At 42.3% G+C, this 21,029-nt stretch overlaps 1 protein-coding gene across 20 annotated transcripts in view; it reads right to left on the bottom strand.

Annotated features, from left to right (window-relative positions):
- The window catches only part of LOC105299145 (ras and Rab interactor 2), a 192,655-nt gene that overhangs the window by 78,421 nt on the left and 93,205 nt on the right, over positions 1-21,029 (bottom strand). For 6 of the 20 annotated variants that reach the window (XM_023537687.1, XM_023537674.1, XM_023537669.1 and 3 more), the window contains 3 exons: positions 8,297-8,600; positions 7,284-7,424; positions 4,728-4,820 (listed from right to left, as the gene is read on the bottom strand). The exons of 1 other annotated variant lie outside the window; for it this stretch is intronic. In XM_023537687.1, the coding sequence (XP_023393455.1) occupies positions 4,728-4,820; positions 7,284-7,393 (203 nt within the window). In that variant the 5' untranslated portion in view covers positions 7,394-7,424; positions 8,297-8,600. 13 more of the 20 variants (XM_023537712.1, XM_023537717.1, XM_023537692.1 and 10 more) reach the window with 9 other exon arrangements.

The raw sequence follows: 21,029 nt of genomic DNA, 5'->3' as shown, positions 1-21,029 counted from the left end.
TCCCCACAGGACAGCAGGGTCCCTCTAGTCAAAACACATTTTCTTCCTGGTTAGTTAAAACCAAATGTTCCCTGGTCCTTGAAGCAAAAGGAGGTAGGAAGCAGGAACTCAGAAAGTGGAACTATACCACTTGCAGGCTGGCAAAGGCAGGCTCACCCCAGCATTCCTGAGAGAAATTAGAATTGTTGAGTGGATGATTCACCCTAGTCCTTTCTGACATTGTTCTCTGCTATAAGAGGATGCCTCTCAGGGATGTCACAAGGACAAAACAAATCTCTCATGGCAGAGCCCAAGTTATGTGTTAAAGTTTACTTCCTGGCACTATGCTGGGGCCACAGCTAGGCCTTCATACACAATAATTCTACCACAATTTCATCTTCAGATAAAAGTAAAGGTAGATACCAGCTAGCCCATGGGTGCTCCCTTGTCAGTAGATAAAGTGGATGTGTGCTAACATGAAAGGGTAGTTGGGAACCTGATGGACGAGGTGAAAAGTGAGGGAGAAGAGGAAGGATGGGCAAAGTCTGGCGTCCAGGCGTCGGCAGGTTTGGGCCACAGGTGCAGATCCATGATGGCACAATGGCAGGGCTGACAGAGGATACGTTCGGGGAAAGGTGGAAACACAGCCCGAAAGTTCTTGAATGTCAAATGAAAGAGTGCAGACCTGGTCCTGGGCCCAGCATGCAAGCAGGTAACATAGGTGGGTGGAATGTTCTGGGAGAAAACAAACAATACGGAGGTGGTACAGATGAATTATAAGCATCATACATTGTGCCTACAAATGAAGAATGAGAAGCTAAGTAGGGAGGTGGACCAAAAAAAAGAAAGTAGAGTGTAGACTTTGGAGACTTGAGGGGGATTTGCCAGCACTGGGCGCCTGGATGGGGTGGGGGTGGGGTGATTTAGGGGAAGCTCTGGAATTCAAGAAAAGACATCAGAGATGACTTTGAGCTTCTGTGCCCCAGTGCAGGACAATCTATAACATAACCTGCCTAGACAATGTTTTCCTTACACAATCTCTTTCATATAACACGCCCTTGAAATCTGATAGCAATAGGTGTCCACTTCTGTTACTTAGGGGCAGATAACTTTGGCTGACTTGTCCAGGTTATCACCAGCCTCCCCATTTGTTTTCACAGAGAATTTATAGAGCAGGAAGATACTATTTCTCACAGGTGGTTGAGGAAAATTAACAATGGTGCTAAAAATGACTGTGGAAAATGTTTACCCAGCACAGGATTTCTGTGGCCAGCCTTCCAGGATATGATTCCTCTAACCATGGCGCATTCTCAATTACCCCAATGCTCAGACGATCTGTGCATTATCCACGATCCTCATGTCCTGTGACTTATCTGAGTCATTTCCATCAGCCAGGTCAGATGGGAAGCCACAAATCAAGGCTTGCTACTAGTGGTTAGCAACTCTGGTTTAAATATACAAACTGGATAGGAGAAGATAATGATGAAAAAGAGGTCCAACAATTGCTTTTCAATTATCTACACTTTACACAAAATCACATGAGTCCTAATAACCGAGAAAGGTATAATAATAAGCATGTGGAATTTAGCTGTGAGCCAAGAATAACCAAGAATTCTCATGCTTTATGAAACTGTCCAATCTGGTTATAAGGCACTGCTGGTATATGTGGAGAAATGGCAATGCAGTAGCAGAAGAGTCATTTGAAATCTAACTCTACCCAACTCCCAAGGTAACATGGAGTCAATCTTAGCTCGCAAATCAAAGGCCACTTCCTCAGGAGAGATTTCTCTGGAACCCCACGTTACATCATATATTCTCAAAGCCCCTTTTACTTCTCACGGGAAACATGTTTTCTCTTATGATTTATTAGCGTAGGTTAAATGTTGTGATTATTTGATTAATATCTTTCTTTGCAACCAGACCGAAAACTCCATGAGGTCAGGCATGGCTTCTAATTTTTCTCTTCTTAGCATGTGGAATTTAGAGCCTGGATGGTCACAGGTGCTCAATATTTAAGTGCATAGGTGCATCACAATGCAATCGTGAGGAGTAAAAGAAGGCCCACAGCAGGTCCCAGAAAGCGCTGAGTGACAAGCCATCTCAACAACTGAACTCTAGCATTTTTTAAAACGAACCTCTATAGAGTCAGTATTAAATGTCCAATGGGCAGTTTACTTCATCCTTACAGATAACTACATGTCTAAATTATGGAATAATTAATAATAATATTTATTTAAATTATGATTAATAATAATATTATTCCATAATAACTAATTATGGATTGCCACAGTAAAGAATAATATCTATAAAGAAGAGGAAAGAAGTACAGTTGACCCTTGAATTGCACTGACCTCCAGGCAATCAAAATTATTCATAAAGCTTTGACTCTACAGTCGGCCTTTTCATCTACAGAGTAAACCAACCTCAGATGGAAAACAGTATTTTTGATCCATGGCTGGAAAACTGCAGTTGGAAAACTCTCAGATACAAAGAGTCGATTTTATTTATTGAAAAAAATCCATGTTATTCAAGGGTCAACTGTATTAGGTAACTATATCATTTACATGGAATAACTGAAATTTAAGGTCTGCAAAACAAAAACAAAACAGATAACACCAAGTTAAACAGCGCAGGCCACTTTGCCCACATTTTCCTCAAGGGCATTTGAACCAGGACAGATGGACAACTAGAACTTGCTCTCAGCAGGTTCAGTAGGGCTCTCACCACTTGCCTGATTGATTCTTTCATAAGACATAGCCCAGAAATACAAGGCAACTACATTTAACCTACTATTCAACTGAAAATTAAAAAATAAATAAATATTTTTTTTCTCAGGACTGAAGGAAAAACTTAGTCCAACAAGGCCCCTTCCTAAAGAAATTCCAAAGGCAATTTTAACTGTACTCAATTTTCTCCTTTTGCCTTGACTTTAATTTCTAACTGCTATGTAAGATTCAATCCCACTATACTTCCTGAGCATAAGGTGGTAATTATGAACTAGCCAGTATTTAGGCTGATGGAGGCAGTGCCTTGGGTTAAGGAGGGGGTTGGATTCATTCCTTTTGCCAGAATGAAATAAATATCTCAGCCTAAGACAGAATCCAGGAGCTGGAGATGAGTCAGTAGCCTAGTGGGTCTAGCACCTGGTCTACAGGAGACTGGAGGAGCCCCTCATCTGCGAGGTGGAAGTTAGACAGGTTTGATTCAAACTGAGTAAACCGATTGAGAATTGAGACTGCTATGTCCACATAGCTTAACTATTAGTACTGAGAATCGAGACCATCTGTGTCAACATAACCATTTTTGCCAGTATATTCTTGCCCCAAAAGTTAGGTTATAAACTAATAAATAACTTGGCTGTTTGCTGCAGGAAATTCCTACAAAACAATCTGTCCTGGCAAACAGTTTGTTCATCTGGGAAAGTAGCTTGCTTATCAATAATGGTTTACTCGCCAGGACTCAAGACCCTCGTCTTGCTGTATCTACCAATCCTGAACTACTACATCACAAACTTTGTTGAAACCCAATCATTTCTCTGCCTTGAAAAACACAGCTTAAGGAACTTGGACCTAAACCTCTACACCTTACAGATACGCCTCCCGACCTCTTCTTGCTTAGATGCCAACAGGGCCACGTCCTGACACTGTCCTCTCTTACCACAGTCAGCTTATTGCACTTAGCTTTCCTTTAGCAACGGTGTCTTCTGATGGATTTTTTGGAGTCCATAATTGACAGAAAAAATCAGGTTTGGTCTCTTGGAAGCAGAAAGTATTTAATTGCAAGTTAATACATACTTACAACCCATCAGGGTGAGGAAATTAGTAAAATTGTCAGTTTTCCTCTGTAATAAAGTTAAGAGGCCTCTATATCATTCCAATCCTTTGAGGAAAAATTTGGTGTTTGCACACCTGCATATGACAGATTTCAAATGTACATTTTACCTTCATTTTTCTGCTCTTTTACATGATTCTGTATTTTCCAAATTTTCTACAATGAGTCTGCATTATTTTGAGGGTGGGTAAAAGGACAGAGCAAAAGCCATAAGAAGGAAATTAATTTCCAAATGTTAATTAGAAATGACCACCAAGTCTTAATTTAAAACAAATACACATATAGTATATAAAATACCCATCTAGACTCTTATCTCTTTAAACTAGTAAGAGAACTTTATCCCATTGACATCAATATGTATACAGAAAAGTTATACAAGTTTAACCATGCTGCCTTGGTTCTCTCTTGCTTGATCATAAGAGACCTCTGGGGGTTAGATAAAATATACCAGCAAATAACATTCAATCAGTCTAGGGTGAGGCCCAGAAATATGTTTGTTGTTGTTCTTTTTTTTTTTTTTTTACGAGCACTTCAGTGATTCATACGACGAAGCAAAGTGCAAAACACAGGGCCAATATCATTGCTTCACTGGAATGTAAAGTCCAACTTCCATCGTAAAACCATCCAGCTGAAATGAGAAGAGCTGAACAACTGACAAGGATTGCCTCAACTGTCTTATACAGGTGGCTTCTCTCTCCTGGGTCCTGGGCCTGTTTGGAAGCACTAATTCAAAAAAAACCCAACCTACTCTCAAACCTAGTAACAGCTTGCAGCTGGGCTCAGGCGAGCTCCCCCAGCCAGAGCTGGCTCAGAGAGCAGGGTTCCCCCGCAGCTTGCCGGAGCGCCTGCAGCTCCCCATGCAGCCCAGCGAAGGGAGCAAGCTGCTGCTTAGCGATCCCATCAAGGTTTCTTTTTACCTTAAAGAAACTTCCTCGCTTGTCCAGACTGCGGGTACCCATGGTCCAAGCTGACATTTCCTCCAGCGAGGCTCTACTGCATGCCTGGGACTTCTGAAGGTAGAGACATTTTTAATGGTTAGTCCAGCCTGTAGGAAATTCCTTTCTAAGCCACAGAACACTCACAACAACAGTCCTGCCAAGATCTTTTTCCGTCAACAACACAGTGCCATTTATTTCCCACCAAAGCCCTTCCATCTCCTTTCAGGCTGATTTCCTGCCTCAGACAGCTCAGTTCCTAGACTATGCCCCACCTCACTGCCCCACCTCCAGTTTCCCCAGGTCTCTGGGATTGTAGAGAGCATAATGACTGCTTTGTGTGTTTGCTTGACCTCACGCTCAAGTCCTAAAGGGGCCAATATTAGATGTCACCATAATCTGCTCTGAAGCTTATGGAGTTAATGTGACTGATCACAGAGGGGCAGCAGAAGAATGAAGCCGTGCATGTCCCAGGAAATCCTGCTGAAATGGGATGAGGTCATCCTTAGCTCTTCTAGCTCTCTCCCCCAGGCAAGGTCAACACAAGGGCACTGGGAATAAATCCTTCTATTTCCTCCTTAGAAATCAAACATTAGGATGAAATCCCGTGTCTCTGTCTACAGAGGTCAGTTTTTGTAAGAAACAGATGTAAACGGTTCCATGATAACCGGCGGGGGAGTTGGGGGTGGGGGGCACTATGAAACTTGGAGGGAAATTTAAAGGCACGACATGATTCTGAATCATAATCCTAGCTATTTGCGCTTGGAATTTCCCTCATTTGAGCATCAAAACCCAAAATTCTTCCCTCTTGGTTACAGAGCCTTCAATATCCACTTGTAAGTAAAACATATACACACCCAGGCAGCTGGCCTCATCCAGCCAGTGTGCATTGAAGAGATCTGGGAAGCATCCCCAAACCCTCCTTAGCTAGCGAGGCTGAACCAGCAGCAATTATAAAACCTCCCTCCCTCTCATGATCCCTTCTGCTCACTATAACATGCACATGTGGCTAGTTCTAACTCTGACACACACAGTGGGAGGACAATAAAATATTCAGTGAAAACATCTTGTGAAACATTAAGGAATATTACAAGGGGTTCAGCTGTGGGGGTGGAGTGGGGAGACACCGAAACCACAGTAACCAGTGCTAGTTTGCTGAGGATGCTCCACTATTAGCTGGGGACAAAGAGCTAGCAGCACCAAAGGGATGGTTCAACAAATGGAAAAGCATAATTACTTTGCTGAGAACTGCACACGCATGACTGAGCAACGCTCTTTCCAGAGAGGCTCATTTCGGCCCCCAGATTTGCCTCTCTTTTCACATTTATGGTGGGTGGCAATAACCTGTGGGATCCCACCTAGGAAGAAACAATAATGCCGCGAACACACACTCCTCCTTCTGGAACTTTCACCTATTTTAGTAATTTCTCCATTGCTCAGTCACTTTAAAGGTTCGGAGGTGTTTTCCCTGTGTTTCTTTCTACTTGCAATCCTGCTGGATAAAGGCCACATTGCAAAAACCTCCTCAGAAGACTGGTGAGCTTTCCACTGCAATCCTGCTGACTCCAGAGGTTCAGGTTCTCGGGCTCAGCAACTTAATGGAGCCCCAGCTCCAAAGCCTTTGAAGTTCATCACTTATTAACAAGGTCCACAGATTGGAGCAACTCCAGAAAGAAAACACAGCGCTGTGTTCAGAACCAAGAGCGGAATGCGAACCACTCTGTAACCTTGGGAAACAAGTGATTAACTGTTTCAACCCAGAAGCACACAAGTATAAAAGTATACTTCTTGAAACCAAGCCTAATATCTGTAACTTTTTCTTTCAGACGTTTTCTCGGCAAAGGATTTGACATCGCACAGCAGTTAAGGAATGACAGAGAGAGCCGACTTCATTCTTCACCCAGACCCCCATCTCTCTGTTCTGTTCAGAAATTTTCTGGATACAAATCCTTTCTGATGAGCCACGACAGGCGGGGATTTTTGCCTATAGAAACGAAGCAGTTTGATTGCAGAAGTTTACTGGTTCAATTAGGTGCCTTTTTGAAAAATGTCTGCATGCATTTCACTTTGAACAGTCCTCAGTAAAACAAGCAGTTTGGATTCCGTGCAGGGCAGGCAGATCCATTACATTTCTTCAAGAAGACGCAGGTCGCATCAACTCTTTCTTCAGAAGGCTGCTCCAGGGTGGGGATGCAGGCAGGTGATGAGAACAGGCTGCCAAGTGTCACAGCAAGTCCTTCCCACAGAAAGAAATCCAAGTGGACACCACAATGTAGATTATTCTAATTTTTTAAAATAAAGTTCTTAAGAGCCCAAAAGAAGTTTTGGATTAGGGTCTTTCCTACTATAGCAATAGTTTCCTTCCCAAACCATAACCTCTAACACCTTGGCTCAATATAGGCAGAAATTTAATAGAATTTAAAATGATTACTTCTTCGCATTCATGGTTACCACCCCTCCAAACAGGAGTTAAACCAGCAGTTTCATCCCAAAACCACCCCGGTAACAGGCTGAACTAAGAAACAAACAAAAAAATACCGTAGTTTGAGAGGCTGTAAAATTTCTCCAGAGCTAGACAGTGGAAGCTTGCTCCTTTCCTGGTTTCCCTGAAGGGTAAAATAGATTCTTGAAAAATCAGCCCAGCACATCCAGTGGATCTTCCCAGATGCAAGCTAAAAGCTAGCAAAAAAAAAAAAAAAAAAAAAAAATCCTAATGGGACTAAAGGACACTGCAAACATTTTGAAGCTGCCAAGCCTCTTCAATAACACCACTGAAGGAATGTAAACGAAGCTGGTTGCTCTAGTCGCTAAAGGACAAAGGCAGGAAGTGATTATTCCTCACTCTCCAGAAACACCAGGGTCTGTCACTTTAGACCTAGCTGTGGCTTTCCATGTAGCTCAAAAAGCAACTGCTGAGGTAAAGGTCTATCCTGAAATTTCAGCATACGGGACTCCCTGAGTCATCCGGCCGGACTCCAGGCTGCCGTGACTGCCGCTGAGCAAGATCGTTCAAAGCTGGCTTTCCAGCCCATTACACAGAGAGCCACTAAGGACAGGCACACAGAGTGCCCAATTTCCAGTTCACTGATCAGTGGAGCTGGGTCGAGTCACTGGCACTCTTCCAGCTTTTGCTGTACCCGGCCACACGCCAGATCTTGGCAAGATAGAAGGTCTGGAGTGTATCACCCTCCTCCCCTCTTCTCTTTCCCTTCTTTCCCTCCCCTCTCCCTCTATTCACCCTTGATCGATGTAGTCAAACTATACCCTTCCTATTTTGTTTACCTGAAATCACCGGTGCAAACCCACAAGAGAAGCAGCAGTAACACATTGGCATCTACCACTCTTAAGTTCAATTTAAAAGAAATGTAGCTTATTCAAGTCATGGATTCTCATCTCCAAGCTGCTGTGAGTTGCCACAAAAGATTTCTCATCACTACCTTCTTTTTTCTTCTTCTAGTGAGGCAAAGTGAACTTCAGTTCTTAGTAAACAAGATCTCGTTATTATAATTACTTTATAGCCAAATTGACTAAGGTAGGAGAAAATGACTCACCCCTGGGGACCTGTCAGGTCAAGGCCAATCCTGAGAAATGGCAGGTCTTCTCTCTTTCTAAAAGCTTTTTGTCTTTGAAGAGAGGTAGAGGCAAGTGGAGTGGCTCTGTGTCTGGATCCAGGGTAGGTTTCTGAATATTTCCATAATTATCTTTGTATTACCATAGCTTTTACAAGTTGGCCAGAAAAACTCTATTCCAGACTCTGGCTTGACAATTCAAGTTACGTGAATTTTTGAATTTTTTCCTCCTTTAAGCATCTTGTGTCAGTATCCAGCGTTGATATTCCCTCACTCAATAGTCATACTTTAAAAAACAAAACAAAATAAATAATCATGAAAACTATTCATTTAAAAGAGAAACTAATTTGTGAGAAGAAATCAGAAGCAAAGAATTATATTCCCAGTCCCCTCACTCAATAACTGTGTTTTCAAATAGAACTAGGGACAATGCTCAATGCTCAACACCTCAATTTTCCCAAGCATAACCAAGGATAGTAAAATTTTTTTTTTAAAGCAAGATGCTCCAGAGTGAAACTGCATTTCTGCCACTCACACAACCGGCCTATAAACGGGACTAATTCTGGTGGAGGTCCATCCTGCCTTCCTTGGAAAACTGATCTCTCAGAGGCTCTTGCCTTTTCCACATTGCAGAAGCTCTGCCGGTGACCACATACTAAGGTGTAGACACTTCCGCCAAGGGCCATGTGTACTGCCATGGGCAACAGGTGGGCAGCTCTGCTATCTAGAAATTCCTCCTGTTCTTGGATGGGAAACTGCCTCTCTTATCTCTCACCTAATGCCATCATTTTACCCTTGGTAAAGAGGTGGATCCCTCTTCCATATCCCTACACACTTTCCTATTGCTCCCTTGAGAGACAGCTTCTCCTGAGGGTGGCGTAGGCCTTAGGGTTGGTGCACTCTGCCTACCAGGAACAGGACTGAGAAGGGAAGGCGGGGCAGCTGCCCCCCATAATTCTTCTTTGGCACTTCAAAAGTGTGTGTCTTTTCAAACCTCCTCACTTGAAAGCTCCATGTGGTAAGTGGTCAAACACCCTGCACAGGTGTGCAGTGACTTCATGCATACAATGAAGAAGCTTCATAAGCCACATTGGCTCTTAACCCAAAGGACACCATGGACAGAAAGCCACAGACTCCAGGTCTTCCTCGGGAGCACTTGAGTTCATAGCTTTCTTTTCCAAGGCACTCTGGCCATGAAAGTTAAAGGGTCTATGTATGTAGTGAATTTTAATTAGAGACTGTAGGGATACTTTATTACCCAGTAATAGACTATTATGATTCTAATCTCGATACTTTTTATTCTTCTAATTTTTTTTGTTTGGTTTATTAACAGCCTATGTCACAAAGTCCACATGGCTACATAAAAATGTCCTGTTCAAGAGGGTGGATCTTGTGTTACGTGTTCTTACCGCAACAAATGAAATAAAAATGTTCTAGGTTAAAATGTCCTAACTACCTCCTCCATGAAGGAAAAAAAGAGGGACATTATTCCCTATATAATAAACTAGCCCCCTAGGGCATATGTTGCCTGGAATTTCATATAGTAATTTGTTACTTTTTCCTTCATTTTCCTCCTGGATATGTTGTTGTCTTTTCAAACTTTCCACTTCACCATTAGGATGTTTACGTTCCCCTTTAAACAGTCATATGCTGAAAAATGTTTAACGACTGGCTTTCTGGGAAATAAAAGTACCCAAGTTTTAGTATTTGTCTATTTTGTGGTGCAAATACTCCAATCATGGCCAATTCCAAGCTACCAAGTTGACATCAAGAGGCTTGCAAAATTCATGAAAATTTAACAACCGGCTCTAGTGAGCAGGAAGAACTTCAGTTCACCATTGCATTTCATTCATCCATTCTAAAGCACAAGGTCTCTGAAGAGGTTGTTTTATTTGATTCTTCATACATTGAAGTAATAAAAGATAGCAGAAGAAACTGGATCTCTAGACTGAAACCAATGCTTTATCCATGAAACCACATTATTTATCCCTAGTAAGACATGAAATACTCTGGCTATCATCTTACCCAAGTTAGATGGTGCCATTAGGAAAACTTGAAGAAAGCTGTATGTTCAGCCTGTAAATTAGACTTAGTAGGTTCCATTTCTTTAGAAACTGAAGAGATCTTCCATTAGCCAAGCAGACATTGGGGACCCAATCAGCCTTATTCAGAGTGGTATTTCCAATACCTTACATAATGCCTGGCACACATGTGCTCAGTAAATGTTTATTGGATAAATAAGTGTTTATTGGATAAATGAGATTTTACAGAGAAGATGTCTAGGTTGAAAGGAACAGTTTTTAAGGAATGGCTTCCTCAAAACGTAAGATGACTGGAAGAACCAGAGATTCAAGAATGACAAGGTAAGATCAAATGGCAGGAACATATATACCATGCCGTTGATCCATATAATATGCCAGGAAAAAACATTTTCTACACCACTTTGAAACACAAAGATATTAGGTAAGGGAGTCCACATTATTTTGTCTGTAGGACTTTTCCTACAGAACCTGTGGTCTGAAAGCCTTTCCTCTCTATGTAATATATAGACCCACTTTGTTCTCTGCAAGTCCTCAGCCAGTCGTGTTTCTCAGCTTTTTCATTTTTGCACAAATCAGAATTCTAGAGGTTTCCAAGTGTGTGTCCAAGCCAACACATTTTCATTAAAGACCACAAAACAAAAAATTTATCAGAAGAGATGCAAAACTCCCAATGAAATATAATTGGCCAAGCAAATGGACTTCTCTGTGTGTTTGGGCATATACTTGCATCTGTGTTATGAGAATTTAGCCTTAAAATTCCCATCCCTGCCCTTAAGAGGTGCATTGGAGAATAGCTAGGCCTCCTCTGAAGAATGTCCTCCTTCTAAGCCTGCAGATTCCATGTGGGAGAGTCAGCGGGAGCACACCATCAAAATAACAAAACACCATGTTAGCTTCTATGCATGGTAAATGCCCTAATAACATGTATTATACCATCTTGCAGCCAGAATCCAGAAATTATCAAGGTAGCTGCATAAAGAAAGAAGCAGTTGTTCTCCAAAATAATTTAATACTTTATGTGTCTACAAGAGTCATAGAAACCCACGTAACTCAAGGAAGCTTTCAGTGATATCTGTTGCCATCACCTAAAAGTTGTTTTTTTGTCTGAAATTGTGCCTCAGAAGTTCAGATACGTTTAAAAGTCTCTCTTGACTGACAAATGGCATTCATGTCTTTTGTTGGGGGAGATAAGTACATATGATTGGGGTATTTCACAAATCCAGTTCCATATGACTCAGTTTTGCAAGGCTATATCTATCAAACGGTTTCTTCGAGGCTCTGTATATTCTCTTTGAAGCTTAGGGTTTTCCTCCCGATGGTCTGCTCTCATCCTATTTTCTGGGGCAGGTGTCTGACCACACTTATGGCAGGGAGTCCAGATGGGGAAGGCATGGTTAGTATAGAGGTGAAGGGGGAGAAGAGGCAGTAGCTTCACCCCTCTTCTACTGCAAGAAGGTGAGTACAAACTCACTTCTGAGGGAAACTGTTTCAGGTCATAATGATAGCCTTGAGATCAGACTTCTGGAAAAAGAAGAGCAAAGGACACAGGATCAATGGGCCTCTGGATGGATGGTTTGAGTGAACAGTGGATATAGGGGGCCACTGACCTTGTCTGGGCTCTCCTGCATCCCAAGGGGATGCTGGGTGGACACTACTAATATTTTCAAAGACTGGGGCAAGAGGACAAACGGAGGCTCATAGACTTTATGTCTGAATTTTTTAATGTTTTAAGTCAAGACTGTAAACTGTTAACTAAAGTATGTTCTATTCTCCTACCATGACAAATGTACCCTTATATCAACTTGGAAGGCCCAATTTCAATTTAAAAATTTTAAATTTTAAAATGAAGAATCTGAAAACAGATTCTTCATTGTTCTGTGCTGAACATGGGGACATGGGATGATCTCGAACCTGCCCCACAGCTTGTCACTCTTCTCGTCTCTCCAACAACTCTGTGGCCACCCCAGCCTTCCTGTCCAGGTACTGTCCATCTTGCATTCCCTCCCAAACCTTCCAGCCTGTGTAGGCAATGCAAACAGGCTTGGACATATGGGGAAGGATCCTAAGGTGTGTGCATAGAACTAAGAGGGGGCAGGGAATGTGCACTCCAGGTTGGTACAACCCTTGACTTCTCCTTCCATGGGCAGGGGTGAGGCTGAAGTGAGACCAAGTGCATAGCCAGGGCAGCGGGCCATCTTGCGCAGGTCTTAGGGCACTACTTGGTGGGCAGGTTGGATCATCTTAGGGCCCATGAGAGAATGGATACAGCTTCCACTACTGCTTTTGTTCCTTTCTCACCCTCACCCAATCTTGGTTTGTAGAAATGTAAGGTTCAGTCGTCACCAGAGGCCCTGGTTACACTCGCGCAGTACTTAGAGAAAACAGATGGGTTTGGATTCAAGAGCCCAAAAGCATCCTAATTTCTCTCTAGCTCTTAGTTCCAATTTAAGAGGTCATGCTCTCCTTTTAAAAGCACCCCAGCTACTCTGCTCCTTCCTCTGCCTCCTCTCCTTGGCTACTCTAAAACACTACAGCCCCTTCACTATGGATCCACCATCTTAGACCTCCTTCCCCAATCTTGTCTTAATCCTAAACCAGCTGCCTCTCCTCTCCCAGCATCCTCATGTTGGAAGTCAAAACACACCTAGTAAGCACTGAAAAATACGATAGCCCTGTGTGTGAAATCAAGCACCATATGCACACTTGCTTTGGATCTGGGAATATTTTACGACCCTCTACAATCAGCTGCTATTGACTTCAAGGTACTGCAGAAACAGAAAAACAGATAACGTGCCTGTAAATCTCCTCAAGCTGATTATCTCAGTAAAACACAGTCTTACTCTCTGGGTGGCTAAAATGGATCTCTAGCAAAGAAGAAGATTAGAGGTTAATGCTTTTATCTTCCTGAAGACATTACCCTCTAGTTCTCCAGAAGACTGAAAGTGCTCTTGTTAAGCTAACAAAGACAGTTATGTCTGCTTTGGTACTGGTCCAAACCAACCTTCTCACAGTCCCCATTGGCCTAACCCAAATTTGGCGTTGAGGGGGTTCTGGATATAAGAGAGCTAATGCTCTACTACTCTAGGGACAATGACCTAGTTGGCATATGGTGTTTTGACTTAGAAAAGGCTTTTATTTATATAGCCTCATTTACCTGCCTGTTATGGCATCACAGGCTATCTGGCACCTCTGTTTACAAACGTGAGGTTCCCCTACAGCCCGAAGCATCTATTTTTACCAAGGTTTTCTCCATAGACCCTGTTCTCAATTAGGCCTTGAGTATTTCATTTTCCTTCCTGCTCCTCCTTGTTTCTGATTATTTTCTATCCTTTTATTATTTCATTGAGGTATATAAAAAAAGTAGACAGAAGTCAAATCATTCAGTTGGCAGGCTTGTGCATTGTTTTTGGATTGCAATTATTTATCTTGCCTGGTTCCAATTAACAACAACAACAAAATCCAGTGTTCGTGGCATCCTCTTGCTCCTTTCCTACCTCCTTTTCTGAACTCAGAAATATCTGTCTACAAAAAAGTACAAAAAAAGGACTCATTTTTGGTTTCTTTCTCTAAGTGCTGACTTTCCACTTAACATTCCGTTCCTCTGAAGTCCTTATTCCCCTCTGTTAATGACAACACCAGACTTGAAACCTCACAGGGAGGGGCTTCAGCCCTCTGCACATCAATCACTCCAAGTTCTGCAGTCTTCTGGTCCAAATATCTCTCATCTTTCTTCCCATTCTCCACATCCACTCAAGCCTTGGAACGCTGCAGCCCTAATGGTTTCAGCAGTTCCCTAATGTCCGTGTGTCCCCATGGCCTGTGTCGGTTCCATTCTATCCTGTAGGCCACACCAAATAATGGTCTTTTCCCAGCATTCTGCTGCCCTGCTCACAACCCATTTCTAAGAATTTAATACCTATATTCTCTGGTTGGGTATTCAGGGCCCCTTTATGATCTGTTTCTAACCCAATATTCCGATCTCAGCAGTGATGTATGTGTGTAGACTGGCTTTGCCCCCTCCAGAAATAGAGATCCCACAAATAGGGAGATAAAGAACATTCCTGACTAGCACCTATCTGTCCTTGTTGGGTACTTTCACATGTGACATTTGCATGCTGTCGCTCCTGGCGACACTGCCAAACCTAGACCAGCGAGTGGAAAGTGGCCTACGCTGGCAGTACCAGGCAAGTAAGATTCTGAAGCCACATCATGCACTGCACACTGTAACTTAGGAGTAACAGTTCTCTGCTTCACTTTGACTCAGCTCCTTCATCTCTCAGGTGGGGCAGCTTTGAGGTGTGTGCTCTCCTAGGAGTCCCCAGTGAGATTAGGCTTAAGTCTCCCCAGTGAGGGCTGGCTTGATAACACATCCTTTTTGGCTGCCTTTCTTCCTCACTACCACATCTTCTACCAGTAGTTCCGTTACTCCCCCTAACTTATTTGTATTTGAATTCTTACCTTAGAGTGTTTCTGGGGATACCCAAACCCAGGCAATCAGAAATAATCTCTCTCTCTTTCTCTCTCTCTCTCTCTCTCTCTCTCTCTCTCTCTCTCTCTCACACACACACACACACACACACACACACACACACACACACACACACACACGATAATGCACTTTAATAGCTGCTTCCCCTTTCCTGTCTCCCATCCCCACTTTCCTTCTGGTGTCCCCTGAGATCACCCCCCAATAAATGACTTGTTCTCGCATCCATACCTCAGAATCTGGTTCACTACTTCTCTTAGGAATCCTACTCAACTGGTACTGAATTTATAATTAATGGAAATATTTTTGCCAATGTAAAATCCAGGGGGGAAAAAAACAGATTTTTAATGAAATTTGTATGTCCCTGTAAGTAACCACCATCCTTCATGAGTGTAACTAACTCCATCCAGTTAACAGTAATAAAAAAAATTGAAAAGACTTATTTGCAGATTGTTGCAAATAAGTTAAAATGTTATGTTGCATTCAGTACAACTAATGACAACTCTATTTCGAACAGAGGATGTAATTTTAATTAATAAAGAATCTTTTTTTTTCTAGCCTTTACAAGATAAATTTAAAGAATAAGAAATATCGGAAATGATAAGTACTCTCAGGATACCCCTGCATTTTGGTTCAGCTCTGCTCCCATCTGATGACAATTAAAGCTTTTAAGACACTTCTATTTTTCTTGTCATAATCCCTTGCTTATTTCTCCATGGAATTAGCAATTAATCCCACAATATAAATGGGCTCTTGAATCATTGAGGAGCTTTTATGTTATAACAGAAAATCTAATTCAAAATGGCTTAAAAATAAACAGTAATGTCTCCTTACAGATTGCTTATTAATTGCAAGAGAATAATAGTAACCATTCAGCAGAGAAAGTGAACACCTGGATCGGGTGATCAAAATTAATACCCCCAGTGATGGTAGACAGATGCTGTGTTCTTCCAGACATGATGTCTCAAGAATACAACAATTACAGCGTATTCTAACAGAAGGTATAAAACCTGAATCTAATCATAAAGAAACATCATATACACCCCATTTGAAGGACATGCTATAAAAGAACTGGCCTGGATTATGCAAAAATATCAGTGTCATGAAAGTCAGAGAAAGGCTGAAGAATCATTGCAGATTCAAAGCGATTAAAGAGAACTGAATCCCTCCAAAACAACATGGTCCTGGACTGGAGAAAGAAACACGCTATAGAGGACATTATTGGGAAAGTTGATAAAAATCGGTATCTGTGATTTAGATCAAAATATTGTTATCAATGATTAAGTTCTGCTCTTGCACAATAGGACTGTAAGAATGTACAAGAACATCTCTGTTCTTAAGAACCACATACAGAAGTAATAAGGAGATCTCATGTCCATAACCTGCTCTCAACTGGGTCAGAAAAGCATGCAGCAAATAAGGCAAAAAGGTTCAAACCGGTTCAATCTGCATAAATGATAAATGGAAGTTCTCTGAACTCTTGTAACTTTTCTGGAAGTCTGAAATTACTTCAAGATAAAAACTTAAAAATCACTAAGCAGTAAAAATGACTAAAGGACATAGTTGAGTCCAGAGGTGGGCTCTATGAGACATGGGCCAACCTAGCGGCTCCATGCCTTCAGTGAAGCCTTATTTCCCACACCTTTTTCTGTCCCCTGGTTCTGTTTTCCTGGGGTCAGTGTATTCCATCCTCAGTGTGGCCAGCGGTGACATGGTTGTGGTGGCTCCAGGCTTCACGCCCCCATACCTACATAAGTAGATATTAGTCAGCTTCCTCAGGTGAGTGAGGGCCTTCCTTCCCAGAAAACCTTCCCTTAAGTTTGAGAAATCCTGCTCTAAAATGATTCTAATCAAGACATCCCTGATACTCAGAACACGAAGTCCAAACTCTTTGATGTAGCATATACTACAGTCCAGCAGTCCCCAATGTTTTTGACACTGAGGACTGGTGCTTCTATGACAATCTAATGACTGATGATCTGAGATGGAGCTGAGGTGGAGGGAATGGGGGTGCTGGGGAGCGGCTGCCAAATACAGATGAAGCTCCACTGCCAGTCATCTCCTGCTGTATGGCCCAGCTCCTAGCAGGCCACGGCCAGGTACCGGTCCACAGCCCAGGGGCTGGGGACCCCTGTGCTACACAGTCTTCCCCAATCTGACTCAAACCTTTATTTCCATTTCCGACTCCTCCCCCGAGCCCATCTGTAGTTGCCACGCCTTTGTATCTCTGCAAGTCTCTCTGTTTAAAGTGCCCCCCTCACTTTGTTAATACTTTCTGTCCTTCAAGATTCAGCTTAAGTATCACCACCTCTGTGTGACCCTCACTGTTCCCTGCCATTAGGTCTTCCTTTTTGTGGTGCCCATGGCCCCCTTCTAACAGCCTTCCATGACATTATAATTCCATGTTTCTGTTTATTGCTCACAGACCATGTGCTTCTGTAGGGCAGGGCCCTGGGTATTGTTTAATGTTTAGAGTATGCCCAGCATATCTATAAAAGATGGACAAATGCATAACATCTGCCTGCTGACACCACATGCTTCCTAACCCAGCAAAAATGTGAGGAATGAATTCATGAGTAAATCTGTGATAGTACTTAAAACAGTGCTGGATACGAAATAATTTACTAAAATAAAATGTTATTCAATAAAATACATCTCAATTAGTTTGGATATTTTATTCTCTGAAGGAAAATTACCCTGTTATTCAAGCCACATGGAACCATTGAGAAACTCATAATTTAGCCAATATGTGGAAAGTGCATATGTTCTAATTTCCTGTTTTTCTCTGGGTCAGGCAATGCACGATTTGTGGCCCGGCATTTCAGCAGCCCTGACTCAGGAGAAAGATTGTCTTCATTTTATATGGGAAAGTGGAGTAAGCTCAAAAAACCCACATTGCACAAATGTCACATCACCAAAGCAGGGGACAGGCACTCTCAGCAACCAGCCCAGAGGTGTCAGCTCCTGTCACAGAATTTAGTTCAGCTCTTTGCGCACCAGGGTGCCCCACATCAGACTTGTGGACACTGATGACTTTTGCAGCCCCCACCACAGAGCAGGCTGCTGATGCTGCCCTTTCTGGGCCACAAAAATGCCTCGAAGCTCAGACAGCAGGCTGACTCACCCAAAAAGATGACATTTTCAGAGCAACTTCAGAGCCATCATCCAGAAAGGTCTAAATAACCTCCCTTTGATTTATCCCTAATTTTTCATCAAATCATGGCTCTTAAGTATCTCCCACTGCAGAGAAATCTGAAGGATACCTCCTTAACCAGCTATCAGTTACCCGCCACACGTGCCTCCTGATATCAGGCATGGTGAAAGCCACAGCATCGCTTCTGTAGCATTCCTGCCGAGAGCACATGACCTGAATCCACTTGTGAGGAGTGTTTGACATACAAAACTGAGGGTCACTCTACCAAAACAACTGGCCTGAACTCTTCAAAAATGTCAAAATCTTGAAAGTTAAAGAAGGGCTGAGGATCCATTTCAGATTGAAGGAGTCTACAGAGAAACGACAAGTAAATGCAACGCATGATCCTAGACTGGATCCTGAATCTAAGAAACAAAGAATTAGCAGTAGATAAATTAGATAAAATCATTGCATCAATGTTAAATTTCCTGAAGTTGACAACTGTATTGTGGCAAGATAAGAATGTCCATGTTCTTAAGAAGTAAACACTGAGAGGAAAAAAAAAATGGCGTAGATGAGAGAGGCTCTGTTCATCCCTCTTGCAAACATATCAAAGTTGTGAAGGAAATGAGGAGCAAATAGCAAGGAAAATTGCCTGGGATCTAGATGAACAAGCCATACAACCAGGGAGAGAACTAAGAAATCACCCTGCAACAGCAGAAGGTAGGACGGGGTGAGGATGCGAGGCTGCCTAGTCCCAAGTAGCAGAGTGGGACAGAGGCTGTGGCAGCGGCAGCGGGAACTGCAGCTGCAGACGCCTATTAAAGGGGCCGTGTCTGCGAGTGGACTTTTCTGGTGACAGACTTGCTCGCTCTGAGCACCAGCATTGGTTTGGCTGTGTGGAAGGCAACAGGGGCTTACAGGGGGACACTGAGTTGTCGGACTGAGGGCCAAAGGCTAGGGTCTCCCCTGGACAGAAATGCCAGCGGTATCCATTGTTCCTCTGTTGAGCCCACCCCATCTCAGAGTGCGGACACAGTGCAGACTCAGCGCTGCCATAGCTGAGACGCCATCAAACTGGATAACAAAGGTCGCTCTGCCCAGAGGATTCCCTGAAACTCCGCCTCCCCCAACTTGCAGCCCCACCCAAGCCACATCCAGGTGTGTCCTAAGTGAGTCATGTGCTCCTTGCTGAGCGGTGCCAAGACTCACACTGGTGACAGCTGGCCCCAGTTTCTGGTGTGGTTTCTTGAGGCAACTCTAAGCACAGCATCTGTGGATTGCTTGATGAATCTTAACAGGTCGCCCCGGAGGGGTAGAGGCTTGGACTAAATTTGGCCTGCAGCTGAACCCCTCTCAGAACTGTGCCACTGGACACCTACCACACAGAACCACACTAATAAGACCGGGAGACTTAGGAGCTTTGCTTAGTACATAGAAACAGACATAGAAAGGCCGAAATGGTAAGACAAAGAAGCAGAAACTATATGAGAGAACAGAACAGAGATCCAGGAATAATAGAGTCAAGTAATCTAATAGATGCAGAGTTCAAAACACTGGTTATAAAGATGCTCAATAAACTTAGGAGAAGAGTAGATGAACTCAGTGAGAACTTTAACAAAGAGATAAAAATTATAAAAATGGAAATGGAAATTATAAAAGAGAACCAGTCAGAAATGAAGAACACATTATCTGAGATGAAGAGTGTATTAGATGGAAAAAACATAGTGGATAAAGAAGAGGATCGAACCACTGATATAGAAGATGGGGAAGCCAAGGACACTCAATCAGAATGGCAAGAAAAAAGAAGCCAAGGCTATAATAATAATTTAAGGACCCTATGGGACAATATTAAATGTAAAAATATTAGTGTCATAGGGGTACCAGAAGGAAAACAAGACATTGAAGAGCTATTTGAAGAAATAATGATGATGGAAAACTTCTCTAGCCTGGTGAAGGAAATAGATATAAAACCCCCGGAAGTTCAGAGAGTCCCAAAAACCAGGTACACAAAGAGGCCCACACCAAGACACATCATCATTAAAATGCCAAAGTCTAAATACAAAGAGAGAATCTTAAAAGCAACAAGAGAAAAGCAATTAGTTACCTACAAGGGAGCACCCATAAGACTGGCAGCTGATTTCTCAAAAGAAACTATGCAGGACAGAAGGGCCTGACACAAAATATTCGATGTGATGAAATCCCGGGATCTATAACCAAGAATACTTTATCTGGCAAAGCTATCGATTAGAGTCAAAGGACAGATAAAGAGCTTCTTAGACAAAAATAAGCTAAAAGAGTTCATCACCACCAAACCAGTATTATAGGAAATGTTGGAGGGACTTCTTTAAGAAGAAAAAACATATATCAAAAACAGGAATAAAGAGTGGTAATAACTACATTCCTATCAACAAGTACCTCAAATGGAAAAGAATTAAGTGCTCCAACCACACAGAGTGCCTGAATGCATGAGAAAACAAGACCCCTACACATGCTGCCTACAAGAGACTCACTTCAGATTAAAAGACACAAAGAGACTAAAAAGGAGACGGTAAAAGATATTGCCTTGGTAGACCTAGAGGGTATTGCGCTGAATGAAATGGGTTGGATAGAGAAAAACAAATATTGCATGATTTCACGTACATGTGGAATCTAAAGAACAAACTAAACAACCATCACAACAAAAGCAGTAATAAACTCATAGATACAGAGAATACTTTGAGGGCTACTAGATGGGAGGGTGATTGGAGGGACAAAAAAAGGCAAAGAGATTAAGAGATACAAATGGATAGTTGCAGAATAGACATGGAGATGTAGAGTGTATGGGGAAGAAGGTTGATAATGTAATAAATATGTAACGGAGAAGAGGGGTACCAGATTTAGTGTGGTGACCGCTTTGCAAGTTATGTGGATCTCTGATTACTAGGTTGTGCAACTGAAACTGGTATATTATTGTATGCCAACTATAATTGAAAAAAGCTCATTGAATTGTACAATGTAAATATGAGCAACTAATTGTCTATTATATTTCAATAAGGCAAGGAAAAATTTTTT

Source organism: Pteropus vampyrus, unplaced genomic scaffold, assembly GCF_000151845.1.
Source record: "Pteropus vampyrus isolate Shadow unplaced genomic scaffold, Pvam_2.0 Scaffold7, whole genome shotgun sequence".
In the NCBI taxonomy this organism is placed as follows: Eukaryota; Metazoa; Chordata; class Mammalia; order Chiroptera; family Pteropodidae; genus Pteropus; species Pteropus vampyrus.
The sequence above is the reverse complement of the archived record's forward strand: the minus strand, read 5'-3'. Positions and strand labels throughout refer to the sequence as shown.